Raw genomic sequence first — 18,134 nt, 5'->3', positions numbered from 1 at the left:
TAATGTGAGGTCCAATAACGCATCAATTAAAAAATATGTGTTAATGACTTGCTTCAGGCTTGAGCTCCCATTCAACTGTTTCAAAACCGATGGGGATGAGACGAGACTCAGAGAGAAGACATGACCAGAAATGTTCTGTTTGTAATAGAAGTTGGTACTGATTATGAGCAGATGATTAGCACACTTCACATGTCCTCCCATGTTAATAGTGAGCCTATTCAGTAAATATCCTCCTACCTATTCAAGCTAGCTTTTAATGTTTGATCACTTAAAAACAACATATTTTACATTAGTATGTAATGGTTTTATGTATTGTGATAGTTTGTTCTACTTTTTGTTGTATTGTTGCTGTTATTCTTTAGTTTTCTACCTTATTGAGCGTGGGAAATGTGCTCCTCAAAATGACATAGGATCAATATTATTATGACCATGAACACAATATATGTACAGGTCTTTGTCAAAGGTTATACAAGAGTGCGAAAAACGTCATCAGTTGCTTATCACAGATCCTGGTACAGTGTTATGTCTCTATCTCTCAGATACTGTATCTGTTTGTGGTTAGACCCTATCATCATGTACAGTATTCGACTATCAACCCCCCTCCAATCCTTCTCAATGAACTATGGATCTCATTGGTCCCTGTGGCTGCCCCGCCCCCCCCCCCCCCGCCCCCTGACTGTCCCTCTCTGATGATGCGGTGGTTCTATTGTCTCGTGGTTCTGACCTCAGCAGGTTTGTTTCTCTGTCTCTAATCCTCCTCCTCTGGGCGCCAGCGTATAAAAGGGCGGGGCGCGCTCTGAGCCACAAACACTCTCTGAGTGAGGCAGATCACACACACAGGTAAGAGCAGCAGACACACACGATACACATGGTGGCACCTGCATACACAGGTAAAGGGAGTAGGTGGAGAAAGATGAGTAGCAGCTGTTCAGCAGCAGTTTGACTTTGAAATCAGTAATTAGAAGTCGCTATGTTACATTCATATTATACATCACTATATTAAACATGTTAACTGCATCCCCAACCCCAAATATCCCTCTTCCCCTGATAGCATCCATTCACTCCATCTTCATCCCTTATTGCTATTTCCATACATTTTTTGTATTCCCAACACGTTGGATGTGTCTTCTTGACTGTTTTGAGACTGTTTCATTCTCATCCCCCTCTCTCTCTCTCTTCCAGTCATCATGTCCAGTGATAAGTCCAAGGCTGCTTCCCAGACCGACGGGAAAGCTGCTCAGAGCAAGAAGTCTGAGATGGGCATGATGTCCTACAAGGCAAGTAGTCCCCAACTAACAGGACTTCTCCTGGCTCCAATCTAATGGAATATCATTGGATCACTGATACAGCCAGACACTATCTGTGTTGATGATATACTTATGTCTGTTTCTCTTTCTCTGTTTGCCCCTCAGATGTTTGTGTTCGACCAGGAGAACTTCCAGGGTCGCATGGTCGAGATCAGCAACGAGTGCATGAACGTGTGTGAGATGGGCATGGACCGCGTCCGCTCCCTCCGCATTGAGTGTGGACCGTAAGTCAACCTCTCCAGTTTTTTATACTATATATTAGTTTCTATTAATGTCCTGCTATTCCTGTAGCTTTGATGGATAATGGTAGAAGTAGCAGTATCATTTACAGTTTTTTAAAATCCTAATTAGATATGTAAACACAGCTGTCTAATAAAGTAACACTGTCTTTCTATCCTGTATAGCTTTGTGGGCTTCGAGCAGATGAACTTCTGTGGCGAACACTACATTTTGGAGAAGGGAGAGTTCCCCCGTTGGGACTCTTGGAGCAACTGCCAGAAGAACGACTACCTGTTGTCCTTCAGGCCCGTCCGCATGGTGGGGACACTCCTCTCGCCTTTCACCATCTCTCTCTCTCTGTCATCTGTTCTCTAATTTTTCTCACTTATACACATCCTCTCTCTTTGTGACTTGCTACCCTCTGATCTCTCACTCTGCCTTTCTTTACTCTCTCTCCATTTTTGTCTCTCTCCTGTACATTTCTCTCCTTCTGAACACCTCCCTCATTCTCACACACCTCTCTCCTTTCCCCTCTCTCTCTCAGGACCCCGAGAAGCACAAGATCTGCCTGTACGAGGTTGGGGAATTCAAGGGCCGTAAGATGGAGATCATGGACGATGACGTTCCGTCTCTGTTCTCCTACGGCTTCACCGACAGGGTCGGCAGCATAATGGTCAGCTGCGGAACGTAAGTGTTGCTATGGAGATGGAAAAAGGAATTAACAGAGTTTAAACTCACAACTAAGAACACATAGATCTAGAATGAAAAGATTGTAGGAGAACGGCTGTTATTTTAGTGACATACGTAGTGACTTGCCTAGTGACATAATTTGGTCTTCTCCTTTTTCCCCTCAGCTGGGTGGGCTACCAGTTCCCCGGATACCGCGGCTCCCAGTACCTTCTGGAGAAGGGCGACTTCAAACACTTCAACGAGTTCGGCGCCCGTCACCCCCAGTTCCAGTCCGTGAGGCGTATCCGCGACATGCAGTGGCACCAGCAGGGATGCTACACCATGGCCAGCAAGTGAGGCTCAGGGAAGGAGAGAAAGAGAAAGAGCGGAAGAGAGGGAGAGGGGCGGAGGAAGAGAGAGAGGGGGAGAGATGTCTGAGGCCTTGCCGAACCCCTGGCTGAAGCATACCATCTGAAACAACAAGGGAGAGGGTTGACGTTAAAAATCCCCCACTCTTTGAAACCTCAATTGAAGGACCACCTGGCTACAGAACACCTGAAGACAACCCCTCCATCATTCTCTCTCTACTCTTCTCTTTCTCTCCTGTGGTCCGACCTTAGCTTTTCCCTCCTTCATCCCCCCTAGCTTTTTCGTCCCCCATTCCTTTCCCCTGCAGTCCATTGCAGCACCAAAGAGGGAACGAGAAATATCTTGCTGTTTTACACATGATTCTCGGCTCAGGGTATGATGCACCATGGGAAAATAAGTTTCAATATCCACCCCCCACTTCCTAACCCTGTGTATCGCACACCCTCTCTGCTGTACAGAATCCTGGCCAACTTTTCAATAAAAATGAAAATCTTGATTTCAAAACGTTGTCTTTGCATTGTGACCGATAACCCTCATGACCAAGATGACACTGTATGAATAAAAGTGCTATAACAGGTCATAACATGAAAATCATATCAGTACAGATTAGTCAATGTTGATGAAAAGGTCATCAAAATACACATATCGATAGGAGAATATGAAGTCAGAGCTGAGCACTGCAGATCATTTCCAAAGCCACCCTTTGCCTTGATGACAGCTTTGCACACTCTTGGCATTCTCTCAACCAGCTTCATGAGGAATGCTTTTCCAACCGTCTTGAAGGAGTTATCACATATGCTGAGCACTTGTTGGCTGCTTTTCCTTCACTCTGCGGTCCGACTCATCCCAAACCATCTCAATTGGGTTGTGAAGGCCAGGTCATCTAATGCAGCACTCCATTACTCTCCTTCTTGGTCAAATAGCCCTTACACAGCCTGGAGGTGTGGCGTATCGCTGCAGAATGCTTTGCTAGCCAAGCTGGTTAAGTGTGCTTTGAATTCTAAATAACTCACTGACATAGTCACCAGCAAAGCACCCCCACACCATCACACCTCCTCCGCCATGCTTCACGGTGGGAATAACACATGCGGAGATCATCCGTTCACCTACTCTGCTTCTCATAAAGACACAACGGTTGGAACCAAAAATGTGGACTCATCAGACCAAAGGACAGATTTCCACCGGTCTAATGTCCACCGCTCGTGTTTCTTGGCCCAAACTAGTCTCTTCTTCTTATTGGTGTCCTTTAGTAGTTGTTTCTTTGCAGCAATTTGACCATGAAGGCCTGATTCACGCAGTCTCCTCTGAACAGTTGATGTTGAGATGTGTCTGTTACTTGAACTCTGTGAAGCATTTATTTGGGCTGCATTCTGAGGTGCAGTTAACTCTAATGAACTTATCCTCTGCGGCAGAGGTAACTCTGGGTATTCCTTTCCTGTGGCGGTCCTCTTGAGAGACAGTTTAATCATAGCGCTTGATGGTTTTTGCGACTACACAAGTTCTTGAAATGTTCCAGATTGACTGTCATTTCACTTTGCTTATTTGAGCTGTTCTTGCCATAATATGTACTTGGTCTTTTACCAAATAGGACTATCTTCTGTATACCAACCATACCTTGTCACAATACAAATGATTGGCTCAAACGCATTAAGAAGGAAAGAAATTTCACAAATTAACTTTTAACAAGGCACACCTGTTAATTGAAATGCATTCCAGGTGACTACCTCATGAAGCTGGTTGAGAGAATGCTAAGCGTGTGCAAAGCTGTCATCAAGGCAAAGGGTGGCTACTTTGAAAAATGTCAAATATATTTTGATTTGTTAAACACTTTTTTGGTTACTACATGATTCCATATTAAATAAAGGTAAAAAAATAAAGAAATAATATGCGTTATTTCATAGTTTTGATGTGTTTACTATTATTCTAAAATGTAGAAAATTGTTTAAAAAAATAAAAACCTGGCATAAGGTGTGTCCAAACTTTGACTGTTACTGTATATGTTAACACATATTGTTAAGATGTATTGTAACAATAAAGGACATATCCACTACCGTTCAAAAATTTGGGGGCACTTAGAAATGTTCTTATTTTTTAAAGAAAAGCTATTTTTTTGCCCATTAAAATAACATCAAATTGAGCAGAAGTACAGTGTAGACATTGTTAATGTTGTAAATGACTATTGTAGCTGGAAACGGCAGATTTTTTAATGGAATATCTACATAGGTGTACAGAGGCCCATTATCAGCAACCATCACTCCTCTGTTCCAATGGCACGTTGTGTTAGCTAATCCAAATATATTATTTTAAAAGGCTAATTGATCATTAGAAAACCCTTTTGCAATTATGTTGCACAGCTGAAAACTGTTGTTCTGATTAAAGAAGCAATACAACTGGTTTTCTTTAGACTAGTTGAGTATCTGGAGCATCAGCATTTGTGGGTTCGATTACAGGCTCAAAATGGCCAGAAACAAAGCACTTTCTTCTGCATGCGCCCGGTCCACCACAGGGGTCGCAAGTGCGCGATGGGACAGGGACATCCCTGCCGGCCAAACTCTCCCCTAACCCGGACAACCCTGGGCCAATTGTGTGCCGCCCCATGGGACTCCTAGTCACGGCCTGCTGCGACAGAGCCTGGTCTCGAACCCAGAATCTGTAGTGGCACAGCTAGCACTGCGATGCAGTGCATTAGACCACCGCGCCACTTGGGAGGCCCTCCACAAATTGATTTTAACAAACAATTTGTCCCCCAAAAATGTGGCCCTTGGTTGAATTTCAAAATCCCGATGTGGCCCTCGAGTCAAAAGGTTTGCCAACCCCTGCACTAGATGTTGGAACATTGCTGCGGGGACTGGCTTCCATTCAGCCAAAAGAGCATTAGTGAGGTCATGCACTGATGTTGGGCGATTAGGGCTGGCTCGCAGTCAGCATTCCAATTCAACCCAAAGGTGTTCGATGGGGTTGAGGTCAGGCCAGGCAAGTTCTTCCCCACAGATCTCAACAAACCATTTCTGTATGGACCTCGATTTGTGCACAGGGACATTGTCATGCTGAAACAGGAAAAGGCCTTACCCAAACTGTTACCACAAAGTTGGAAGCACAGAACGTCTTGAATGTCATTGTAAGCTGTAGCGTTAAGATTTATCTTCACTGGAACTAAGGGGTCAGCCCGAACCATGAAAAACAGCCCCAGACCATTATTCCTCCAACAAACTTTACAGTTGGCACTATGCATTGGGGCAGGTAGCGTTCTCCTGGCATCTGCCAAACCCAGATTTGTCCATTGGATTGCCAGATGGTGAAGCATCACTCCAGATAATGCGTTTCCACTGCTCCATAGTCCATTGGCAGCGAGCTTTACACAACTCCAGCCGACACTTGGCATTGCGCATGGTGATCTTAGGCTTGTGTGCGGCTGCTCTGCCATGGAAACCCATTTCATGAAGCTTGATGAACTGACTTGTTGGAAAGGTGGCATTCTATGACAGTGCCATATTGAAAGTCACTGAGCGCTTCAGTAAGGCCATTCTACTGCCAATGTTTGTCTATGGAGATTGCATGACTGTGTGCTCGATTGTATACACCTGTCGGTAACAGGTGTGGCTGAAATAGCCAAATCCACAAATTTGAAGGGGTGTCCACATACTTTTGTATATATAGCGTAGATGAAAACTCAGGTACACCTCCTATTGCATCGCACAAGAAAAGTTTGGGAAGCCCATGTTTTACGAGCATCGACAGGCCAGAGACAGCCAGGCTAGTAAAATGGGCTGAGGAAACACCCCCCCAAAATGTTTGATGCATGCCAGCAAAGCCACTACACTAAACAATACATTAATTGCACCGTGACAAACGGTGCACACAAACTCTTAGAGCCTACATAAAGCTGTCCCAACAGCAGAGTCCCAACAGCAGTCCCAACACCTTACCAATGCTACACCTGGCTATCAGCGGAGCCTTGTCTGGCAGTGAAACAGTTTATTCAGCCTAATTTACTGCATTTAAAAAAAGCATAGCTGATATGGCTGAATTGCTTAAACAATTGTGGTTTCTACTGACAAATGAGATGTACAAACTATGGCATAAGGGGACGATGAGAGGATAAGAGGCAATCCGTAATTTCAAATAAGACATTAATGAGTGAGCTAGGACGAACGTAGTCAATTTAGCTATTTGTTCTGCACTTTTTAAATGTCCAGCGACATAATTCAGAACGTGGGCTGTTCTTATAGTACTCTCCCTGTACAACAAGTCAGAACCGTAGGATAAATAAAGGGGGCATATAAGCATAGAATGAAAGCTCTTACAATATTCAATGATGACATTTCTTTAAAACAGGCTATAGGCTACATGTACACCACCAAGTCAGAACAGTAGGCTAAGTTATGAGGGGAAAAGGGACCAAATTATTAGGGTGAGGCACATTGATTACTAACAGTTTACTACACAACATACACTTGGTATTACTTTCTTAGCTGCAGTCTATATATCTCCCTGGCATATTACAGAATTTATGCAGCAGCATACAAGAGATTTCTGGACTCACCTTGTTGTGCTGTGCTCACTTGAACAAGGTGGCGCGGTGGTCCTTCGTGGGCAAATTTTGTCATCAAACTCTGTCATTCTTTGGATTTATGGTGCTTTCAAAGCAACTGGGGGGGGAAACAAGGTTGAATCATGACGTCAGTGATCTTCAGGACGGGGCTCTAGAAAGAGGCCCAAGTTCCCGACTTGCAATTCCGAGTTGGATGACCGTTTAAAACGTATTTTCCCAGTCGGAGTTTGTTTTTTCCAGAGTTCCCAATCTCTGAAGTCTGAGATTTCCCAGATTCCCGTTCTTTTGAATGTGACAGACGTCATGCTGTATTGACAGCATGGCCAATGTTGAATGTTTATCCTTTTAAGCTTGGTAAAGAGGACCCTTAAACCCAGACTTGGACCACACACCCACTCCACTGAATAGCAGGCTAGTGATTGCTTTGCAATGCTTGCAGTTAGCCACTGATTCCTTCCAAACCACTCATTGTTGAATTTGCAGTTTCTAACTTGTTGTGTAATGTTTATGTCCAATGGCCAATGATCACCAATGTTTTATCTATAATTTCTCTTCCTTATTTCTCTTCATATGACAAGGATTGAAAAGGATTTGCCAGTAGATTGTCGACTTGATTCATGATGATGACTGCGAGCTTGCTAGCTAAGATTTTGAAAGTATGATGTTGACATGATCAGTCCAATCAAAGCTACAGTAAATATAATGTGATTTGACATAATTTTATCTGTGGCCAACGACCTTGAGCCTTCTTGAATGAGCACTTCTAATGTAACTCTATGGCAGCACCCAAGGGGCTTGAATTTTTTAGCTCTACCCTTAGATTTGGCAGTGACGTAGTGTCCCCATGAGTGACAGAACACTGAGCCAATCACGGCGCAACTAGAGAACATTACCAACCCCTACACTCCGTATTTTCCGCTGGCTACCCCACCACCGCAGAAAGCACTGAGCTACTGTAGACTGAAACACCTTCATTTTGGAGCTGCCTTACTCAAGAAAGCAAAAACAAGACCATGTTTGTGTTGTCTTTATTAACTCAATGATTTTTTTTTTTTACATTGTTTGCAAACTGATATTTATTTATTTTTATTTCACCTTAATTTAACCAGGTAGGCTAGTTGAGAACAAGTTCTCATTTGCAACTGCGACCTGGCCAAGATAAAGCAAAGCAGTTCGACACGTAGATCAACATAGAGTTACACATGGAATAAATAAACATACAATCAATAATACAGTAGAAAAGTCTATGTACAGCATGTGCAAATGAGGTAGGATAAGAGAGGTAAGGCAATAAATAGGCCATGGTGGCGAAGTAATTACAATATAGCAATTAAACACTAGAATGGTAGAATGTGCAGAAGATGAATGTGCAAGTAGAGATACTGGGGTGCAAAGGAGCAAGATAAATAAACAAATAGTATGGGGATGAGGGAGATTGGATGGGCTATTTACAGATGAGCTATGTACAGGTGCAGTGATCTTTGAGCTGCTCTGACAGCTGGTGCTTAAAGATAGTGAGGGAGGTAAGAGTCTTCAGCTTTAGGGATTTTTGCAGTTCTTTCCAGTCATTGGCAGTAGAGAACTGGAAGGAGAGGCGGCCAAAGGAAGAATTGGCTTTGGGGGTGACCAGTGAGATATACCTCCTGGAGTGCGTGCTACGGGTGGGTGCTGCTATGGTGACCAGTGAGATGAGATAAGGCGGGGCTTTACCTAGCATAAACTTGTAGATGACCTGGAGCCAGTGGGTTTGGCGACGAGTATGAAGCGAGGGCCAGCCAACGAGAGCGTACAGGTCGCAGTGGTGGGTAGTATATGGGGCTTTGGTGACAAAACGGATGGCACTGTGATAGACTGCATTCAATTTGTTGAGTAGAGTGTTGGAGGCTATTTTGCAAATGAGATCGCCGAAGTCGAGGATCGGTAGGATGGTCCGTTTTACGAGGGTATGTTTGGCAGCATGAGTGAAGGATGCTTTGTTGCGAAATAGGAAGCCGATTCTAGATTAAATGTATTAATGCCAAAATAACATGCTAAACAGGTGGTGCTCAAAATAGGTGGGGCTCTTCGTATTATTTATTAAAATAGTGATATATAGACATAGGGTTAGTTGGTGGTGCGATTTTTTTCCTTTCCCCCTTCCTTTTAAATTACCGTACAGTAGGTGGCGGCATGTACAAACAAAGTGAGCGAACGCCATGATACCAAAGATGAAGAAGGCCCAGTAAAGATTCTGGATATACTGACAAGATATATGTCTCTCCGCCTAACAATAGGAGACGTTGTCCACAAAGGGGCACAGCGGGTTGTCTAGGTCCCACCCATCCTTTCTTAGGATTGGTGGATACATCTCATTATTGTAAACATTTTTGAATATTCGATGACGTTGTTCCACGTCAAACGCTTGTATTCAATAGAGAGAGATGCTACGCTACTAGCCTCAACACATGAATATGCATAACAATCTCGAGACAACTCCGAAATAGTTTTTTTTCTCAGTTGCCGGGATGTCACGTGTCCTATTTATATCAGTACACTCGTAGCAACTTAAGCTTCTATTCCAATCAAATAAACCTCAAGTAGAAAATAAGCCATTATTTTGTTGTTGATGCCGAATTCGACACTCCACACAAAAACCCCTTGCTTGGTGGGCGAAACAACGCCACCTGCTGGAGGGAGACTGTTTTTTTTTTGTGGAGTTGGGCCTCTTCCTCTTTGGTTCGTGTCCACCCACCAAACAGTATCGTTTCCGGAATGTTCATGCCTTCGGAAGGTTCAGAAATCCTGTAATTTGATAGCTAACCATTCACTGGAAACAATAACAATCAAATTTGACAGGTGGTTTCGTCATGCGGATCTCGTCAGTTTTGTTTACGCTTGAGGCTTCTCGTGTGGATCTTTTTGCAATCTAGCTAGCCAGCAACTAACAAGTCAACAGACTATCTTCCAGCTGATCAAAACAAGGTCAATTGACGATGCGGTGAGTCGAGAATAAATTATTTTACTAGCAGTTTCTAAACATTTAGCTAAGCGACATTATGACAAATATACAACGGTTACGGCTTTCTGTCGTATTAGTAAATTAAGTACATGCGCGATAATAGTAGTTTACAACTTTACTACTTTTCCGCGCAGTTCCACGCAATTTGGATGTTGTTAGAAGACCCCGCCCTCTCTCGGCAGCCTCAGCAAGACGTGGAGAAAGTGCGTTTTCCATAATTAACAACAAGTCCACTTGAAGCCAGAACCATGTGAGTCTTACCCAAATATTTATATATACACTAGAATACTGATTGGGGGCGCTGTGTTCAAAATATTTATATAAAACACTGATTGTGGGCGCTATGTTGAAGCCGACGTGCGTGCCTCCATCTTCGCACTTCCTCACCATTGTAAAACATATATTGGAAGCTATATACATGCATTTATTAACGTCTACATTCGTTTTCGCCACGTTTTTATATTACAGGTAACTTAATGCATAATTGTAAATTATTTTATATGAGCACATTTTTTATTGATTACTAATGTTAATGTCCCCACTACAACAACAAAAATACTTAAATACACTGAACAAAAATATAAACGCAACATGTAAAGTGTTGGTCCCATGTTTCATAAGCTGAAATAAAAGATCCCAGAAATGTTCTATATGCACAAAAAGCTTATTTCTCTCAAATGTTGTGCACAAATTTGTTTGAGCATTTCTCCTTTGCCAAGATAATCCATCCACCTGACAGGTGTGGCATATCAAGAAGCTGATTAAACAGCATGATCATTACACAGGTGCACCTTGTGCTGGGGACAATAAGGCCTCTCTAAAATGTGCGGTGTTGTCACACAACACAATGCCACAAATGTCTCAAGTTGAGGGCGCGTACAATTCTTATCCTGACTGCAAGGATGTCCACCAGAACTGTTGCCAGATAATGTAATGTTCATTTCTCTACAATAAGCCACCTCTAACGTAATTTTTGAGAATTTGGCAGTACCTCCAACGGGCCTTACAAGCGCAGACCATGTTTATGGAGTCCTGTGGGCGAGCGCTTTGCTGCCCCCGTGGTGGTGGAGTTGTGGTATGGGTAGGCATAAGCTACGGACAACAAACACAATTGCAAGGTATCTGTGACCAACAGATGGATATCTGTATTCCTAGTCATATGAAATCCATAGATTAGAGCCTAATCAATTGACTGATTTCCTCATATGAACTGTAACTCTGTAAAATCTTTGAAATTGTTGCATGTTTTGTTTATATTTTTTTGTTCAGTATTCATGTAATTTTGTCCTTGAAACATTTAATTGAAATACTGTACTGAGTTCCATTCATTCCGATGGAGGACTGCTCCTTCTGGGAGTGACAATATGGCCGACCGGTGTCTTCAAAGCCTCTCATTGGACAACACATTTAATCAGCAGTCCAGGGTTTTTATCAGTGTTGTAGTACTACACATTGAGTGTCTTGGTCTTGTCTAGTTGTCAGATACATTTTTACTCGGTCTTCTCTCTGTGTCAGCTACATTTTTACCCGGTCTCGGACAGTGAGGACTTGTAATTTCAGACCAGCGGAGTAAAGAGCCCATCATTAACAGCTTCCATTCAGTCAGCGCATAAAAACGCTATGCCAGGCCAAATATATACACTCCTTTTTTGAAACAATATCTTGCTGCCTATTGAAACCTGGGATTCCTACTTTACTTGTAACATTACTGTACTTTACTTGCATTGAAAAATATCCTCAAAGTTTGTCTGAATTTCCTTGACTCTCTGGTAGGGAAGAGTGGGGTAAATTGTTTACTATGTTGCATGCTTACTATTAGTAAGGGGAGACAGGGAGAAATTCTAATAGTCTTTATATCTATAGTAGACATGTTTGCGCAGTGGCGAACCTATTGGACCCCTAGGCCTTCAGTGTGTGACAGGCTGGTGATGCTGAAGGGACAGCAACCGTAATACCAGTGAGAGTGCACTTTTGTAAATCACAAAGGGCCAATGATGTAGTGGAGGCTATACACAGGTATACGCCCTATACCAACTTTGTCCCTTATGAAAAAATATTGCAGTCAGAGTGCAGTATAACTGCAGTTATTCTGCAATTACTGCGTCCAAAATACCACAGTTGACTGCAGTTTCAAAACTGCAATCTTTTTGTAAGGGGTTTTCAGTGGGCATTGCCTAAACTCACTTCTTAATCCCTTTGGTTGCATATCAAAGTAGTGTAGTGGAGGTATACAGTGTATTAATTATGTAGTACAATAGAGAAATCATGCACAAAGTTGCTTACACATATCCTAGTTTCAGCCGAATATAATCTGCAGGCAGCAAGAGCGCACAGCTTCCAACTGGTTGTTGCATGGAGCAGCTCACAGAAGAATTACATTGGTAGCCGGTAGGGTAGGAAAGACATTTCAATTCATGATATCTAGCAGTAAATGCTAACTAAGGCAACAATGGGTATGCAAACCAGGTATTGAAAACATTTGGTCCTTAGTCTTGGTTAGTAGGCTATTTACGATGTGCAATTCAGTCATCATATGCTATTTGCATGAATATTTATGAAGGCTTTCCCAAAAAACCTTTACAATTAAATGTTTACTTGCCTACCTGACAAAATGATGTAATGCTGATTTGTATCAATGGGAAAGCATTTGTTTTTCTCAATTGAATTAAAGGGCAACTACACCCTCCAACAATATATTTTTTTGATTTTTCCCAGACCTAAAAGATAGTCTCCTGATGTGGTTTAAGCATTGTTGTGGACTTAGAACATCCCATTTGTGTCCTTTTATTAATGTATTTAAAGTGTGATTTTAGATTTTTAACAAGTGGTGCAATTCCGTCACACAGGACCCACTTCTTCAGGCACCACTGCATAGGGCCGATGGAAAGACACCGGTCCATTCACTCTGACATATTAAGCCGGTAGGTCCCAATCATAAGAATACAAAAACAAAACCATTAGGCTAAGCATTTCCCAATCGAAATGTAAAACTATTACTTACCATTGCAAAAAAACATTTCACGTTCAGCACACAAAGTAACCCGTGATCTAAAGTTTAAATGCAACAATGTTTCACACACAAGTTATTTTCAAAGAGATGGCTAACAACAGCAAGCGCGCTGCAATAAAAAACACAGTTCCACTCACCAGATGATCATTTCAAACTTAACTTCATGTTGAAAGTTATTATTTTAAAGGGGGAAGCTAACAAATTAGCAACAACATTCTTTTTGATAACACCTGCTGCAGCCGCTGCAAACTATCCTACAACAAAAGCTAGCTAGCTAGACCGTGGTAAAACTACTGCTCGCTATTGCACAGTGGCCTGTTGGCCTTCCAAAAGGCAGAAGTTTCCATACGTTTTGTAAAATCATCCCACCCATTACAATAAAATGTAATTGGTTGATTCAACTGTCACTCCAAAATGTTGAATGGCAGATGCCTTTGACAAAATTACAGTCATGGTCTTGAATTGAACTCACGTTTTTCTGGTCTTGACTCTCTCGGACCTCTCGTCCCCCTCCAAGTCTCGGTCTTGACTCGGTCTTGATTCGCTCCGGTCTTGGTTTTAGGTGGTCTTGAACCCAACACTGGTTTATATCGCAGGAGTTTGGTGGCACTTTAATTGGGGAGAACGGGCTTGTGATAATGACTGGAGCGGAATCAGTGGAATGGTATCAAATACATAAAACACATGGTTTCCAGGTGTTTGATGCCATTCCAGTTGCTCTGTTCTGGCTATTAATATGGGCTGTTCTCCCCTCAGCAGCCTCCACTGGTTTATATGCATACTTGGTGCTACCACAGGTTTTCTACAAAGGTAGAGTTCGTTTTGGGTTGCACATTTTGGACCATTCCATTGGCCTTTAAGTGAAATCTCCATCCAACCTGGTAATTTGGCCATGCAAAACAAACGGAACTCCACCATTGAATAAATAAAAAAAATTGACAGCTGATTGTGGTTATGAAATGTAAACAAGATGCTTATGTCATGTGTTCTAATACCATTTGTTTTGTCCTAGTGGTGATGGCCTGGGAGATGGACAGCTCACACGGACCAGGGTCACCCCAAAGAGTTCTGCCCAAAACGGAACATTCCAAGGTCGAACTGGTCTCCAGAGGTCAGGAATCCCTCCCTACCTCATGTGTCAAACAGGAGAGGACAGAATTATTTGTTACGAACCCTGAGCTTCAGAGGCCAACGCACATCAAAGAGGAGGAGTATGAGACCACAGTCACATCCCTTTTATTACTTACCAAACAGGAGAGTGAAGACAAGGAGATTCCTGACTCTAAACCAATGAAACTTGAGCTTCACGATCCAGCCAGCCAAACATGTACAGCCCGAGAGGAGGAGAAAGCTGAGCTGAAGAAGTCTGGAGGAGTGTTCCATCCAAAGAATTCCAGTCTCCCTAAGCTTCAGGCCCCCTCTCAGCCCTCGGCAGCTGCAGGCTCCAGTCCTCTGAGTAGGGAGGAAGATGAGACGGAACCAGGGGTACAGGAGGACCAGCACCCTGGAGACTGGCTAGCCCCCGTGGAGGACGACGAGGCCCTGGGTGAGTCCCAGCGTCGACGGGGCTTTGAGTCCGCCAGCCGCTCCCTTTCTTCCATCCTGGGCTCCGACTCGGAGTCAGACGACAAGGAGGGTGAAGAGGACCCCACCTGGGCCCCTGCCGACCCCCAGACCCTCCAGGACAACCCAGATGCTGACATCCCCGCTCTTCGAGAGGCGTCCCCACTGTGGCACAGGAAAAGAACATCATCGTCACGAGGTCGAGGCAAAAGAGGTAGAGAGGGAGGAAGAGGTGGTGTCTCCTCGTTTCCAGAACCCCAAAAGAAGCCCAAAAACTTTTCCTGCCAGGAGTGCGGGAAGGCCTTCATATCCCGCCGTGACCGGGAGAGGCACATTCGCACTCATAGCGGGGAGAAGCCGTTCCCCTGCCCCAGATGTGACAAACGCTTCAACGACAGTGGGAACATGCGTAAACACATGCTGATCCACTCGGGGGAAAGGCCCCACCTCTGTCCAGACTGTGGCAGGGGGTTCTCAGAGAGGGGGAATCTCAGCAGGCACAGGGCCCACATCCACGGCAGTATGCCCAAGTCCGAATGTGAAGACTGTGGGAAGACCTACATAGAGAAAGGAGGTCTGGACCGCCACATCAGATCTGGAGCCTGCTCTGCAACAAGAAAAACATGACATTTATAAATGAAAAAGGTTCCTACAATAACAGTCCAGTTTCAGCAAGTACTACCTCCAGCGATCAAACTATCAAATATGGATTGCGACTTAACGGCCGGTGACTAGAGAGCTCGCTGGGAGAGTTCGGTGATTCCTTACTGAAGGTATTTTTCGCAGCATTAGGGGGTTGGAAGTTTCATGAATCGAGAGACAATAATGACATTATGAAAAACAGTGCGTATGAACTGAGGAGCTGTGTAGAAAAATCTATATCATAGATGAAGAGATGATCTAGTCTATATTTGTATTCTACTTCCTATCAATACCTAAAAAATATATATATTTTTAGCCATTTTATTTTTCACAATACTCAGTAAAATGACAAATGGAAATGGATAACTGAATTTCATTTAACGTTTGTCCTCCCTTAGATAGCTTTCTCCGTGAGTGCCTTTATGAGTAGAGAAGTGCTTTGTGAATGTGATGATCTTTACTTCACTGTTAAAGTAAACAATCATGGATCAAGAACTGTGTATTTGTGTGTTTCTTAAGTCTAAGGCCTGAATTCAGTGTACATTATAGCGCAGTGCACTATAAGCGACTTTAAAGTGCAGTTTACGCTTGAACTGAGATGCACAGCGTTTTTCATAAGTGCCTTTTGAAAGGCACATTGTCGGCTTCTGTCTAGTGGGCTGCGCTATAACACCCCTTGCATTGAATCCTGGCCTAAATGTTGTTTCCAATGGCCACAAGGTAAAGGTAACTTGCCTATACACTCCTGGAACAAGGTACACACTGAAAGAGAATAAAGGTTTTATGAGTTATGGATCTACACAACCACAAGTGAGAAGCGAGGTACCAGAGAAAAGTGGAATGAATTACTAACCAGTGCATTAGCTTCAGCCAAACATGAGATACTTTATTTGAAACAGTCACGTAAAGGGTCCTACATTGTCTAAAAGTAGATCAGTAGGGAGCTGGGTCGTATATTAATGAGTGCATAGTACTGTAGCAAAACATTTTGCAACGGAAAACAAAAAGAGTTCAATATTGGTCTCTCCCCGTGTTGTCCTATTTGTCCTTTCTTCAACCCCGAGTTGTCAAACGTATCCAACCGATCATACCCATCCAAACACGAAAACACGCAGAGGATCCACCCTAAAAAGCAGTCTGTCATCACTCAGGGAGCCTGTACAATAACCGATGTAGGATCTTAATTTGAGCCAGTTTGCTACAGCAGGAAAATAACTCTGCAGCAACAGGAAATGTGGATTATAATTAATGGACAGTTTTTGTAGGGGCTGACATTTTTCGTTAATGCAAATCAAGTCTGACATTTTAAAGTGGAAATTACAAACGTTTGCCTTTTTATTTCCTTAAATACACTACAAGTTTGCCACCAAAAGTGATCAAATTAAGATCCTACATCTTTACAACTGGTTTTGGAGCTATAGTCAGGAGTCTCACTACAGCTACATAATCTCTCCCTCTCTTCCCATCTGCCCCTCGCTCTTCCCACCTGCCACTCTTCCTCTACCCCTTTCCCTGATCCTGCTTCTAGTCCTACCTCAAGTATACTAGAGGCTCTGCTGTTGGCCGTGGTCTTTCCTGGAGCCGCAGGCTCATTCTCTGATTGGGACGTGCTCAGGTCAGGACCGGAACTTTGGTAAAGGACTTGTGGTTGGATTTGGTGGCAGAATTAGGAGTAGTTTCAGTCACTGGCTGCCCTGCTGTCTAGGACTGAGATGACCCTTGACATTTAGTGCAGTAAGGTCATGTTGTGGAGGAGGTTCTGGGGTTTTGACTGACGGCTTGTTCTTGTTCTCAGATTTGCGAAGCCTCCTGGGTCTGGGTGGGGTATCTCTGTCTAGGTTTGGTGGCTTGTGTTGCAATGTGGTGGTAGGTGTGTTTGGTGTAAGTGGCATCTGTAGTTTGAGGGGTCCTGCTGGTGTGGCTGTGGTCTGGCTCGTCATGGGGGCGGGGAATACGGCAGTGGCAGGTGACTGGATAGGAAGTGTGTCAGGTTGTTGGGTGAGCACAATCATGATACCCACCTTTTAATTGGAACCCGATACAAAACCTGACCAGGTGCTGCCTGCTGTGTTGGGGGTTCCCTTGTTTGGGTAGAGCAGCTGAAGTGGACAGGTCTCTCTCCCCCTCTGGTCGTGGTAGAATCTTGGGGCACCTGCGGCTCTGAATCAGTACCTCGGCCTGCTTCGTCTGTAGGGGGTCAGGGTGAGAGGTGCGGTTGTGTGCCTCCAGGAGGGCCAGGTTAGGGAAGTCTGTATGGCTTCTCACTCTGGTGTAACTTCCAGAGATCTGCAGACCAGTGGGCCGAGAGAACTTACGCTGGCACAGCTCACACATTTACATGACGATCTCCAGTGTGAGTGAGATTGTGGGATGCCAGGAGATGCGTCCGCTTGAAACTCAAAGAGCAGAGTTCACATGGGTACGGGCACTCGTCGTTGTGCGTTCGGCAGTGCAGCATGACCTCATAGTCCGCCTTGAAGCTCTTCCCGCTGTAGGGGCAGGGGTGTGTGCGCGCTCCAGCCGGTGACGGAGCTCGTTGGGCGTGTGGAAGGTCATGATACAGAGGCTGCACCGGTGGGTGCTTGGCGCAGTGGAAGCCCTTGGAGCAGTTCGGGCAGAGAAACGTCCGGTCCACCTGGTGTGTCATCTGGTGACCGCCCAGTACCTCCACGTGGAGAAGCCGTTTGTGGAAGATAGAGGGGGGAAGAGGCTCGAAGGCTCACTTCCCAGTGTGTGTGCTCTCATGAACGGCCAGCTGCACCTGAATGGAAAAAGCCTTCTGACCACAGTCAGTACACATGAACA

General features: G+C 44.0%; 2 protein-coding genes across 6 annotated transcripts; both read left to right on the top strand.

Annotated features, from left to right (window-relative positions):
- The first annotated feature begins 709 nt into the window (after positions 1–709).
- Positions 710–3,086, top strand: LOC120047441 (beta-crystallin B1-like). The gene is made up of 5 exons (XM_038992970.1): positions 710–1,277; positions 1,413–1,531; positions 1,712–1,844; positions 2,071–2,213; positions 2,381–3,086. Exons 1-5 carry the CDS (start codon positions 1,188–1,190, stop codon positions 2,550–2,552), a joined length of 657 nt encoding a protein of 218 aa, XP_038848898.1. The 5' UTR covers positions 710–1,187; the 3' UTR covers positions 2,553–3,086.
- Positions 3,087–9,821: 6,735 nt separating this feature from the next.
- LOC120048084 (zinc finger and SCAN domain-containing protein 21-like) lies at positions 9,822–15,824 on the top strand. Of its 5 annotated transcripts, XM_038993780.1 has the most exons (4): positions 9,822–10,093; positions 10,249–10,364; positions 12,961–13,035; positions 14,137–15,824. In XM_038993780.1, exon 4 carries the CDS (start codon positions 14,142–14,144, stop codon positions 15,312–15,314), a length of 1,173 nt encoding a protein of 390 aa, XP_038849708.1. In that variant the 5' UTR covers positions 9,822–10,093; positions 10,249–10,364; positions 12,961–13,035; positions 14,137–14,141; the 3' UTR covers positions 15,315–15,824. The 5 variants fall into 5 exon arrangements, with proteins under 5 accessions (XP_038849708.1, XP_038849711.1, XP_038849709.1 ...); XM_038993783.1 differs by lacking the exon at positions 10,249–10,364; XM_038993781.1 differs by lacking the exon at positions 12,961–13,035.
- The last annotated feature ends 2,310 nt before the right edge of the window (positions 15,825–18,134 follow it).

Source organism: Salvelinus namaycush, chromosome 5, assembly GCF_016432855.1.
Source record: "Salvelinus namaycush isolate Seneca chromosome 5, SaNama_1.0, whole genome shotgun sequence".
Taxonomy (NCBI): Eukaryota; Metazoa; Chordata; class Actinopteri; order Salmoniformes; family Salmonidae; genus Salvelinus; species Salvelinus namaycush.
Note: the sequence above shows the minus strand (reverse complement) of the source record. Positions and strands in the feature narration are given on the sequence as shown.

What these genes read in the sequence shown, in the direction of transcription:
- LOC120047441 (XM_038992970.1), top strand. Translation starts at nt 1,188, where the DNA reads ATGTCCAGTGATAAGTCCAAGGCTGCTTCCCAGACCGACGGGAAAGCT. An exon ending in CTCCGCATTGAGTGTGGACC is followed by an intron (nt 1,532 to 1,711) that starts GTAAGTCAACCT and finishes TATCCTGTATAG; the next exon opens with CTTTGTGGGCTTCGAGCAGA. An exon ending in CCTTCAGGCCCGTCCGCATG is followed by an intron (nt 1,845 to 2,070) that starts GTGGGGACACTC and finishes TCTCTCTCTCAG; the next exon opens with GACCCCGAGAAGCACAAGAT.
- LOC120048084 (XM_038993782.1), top strand. Translation starts at nt 14,142, where the DNA reads ATGGCCTGGGAGATGGACAGCTCACACGGACCAGGGTCACCCCAAAGA.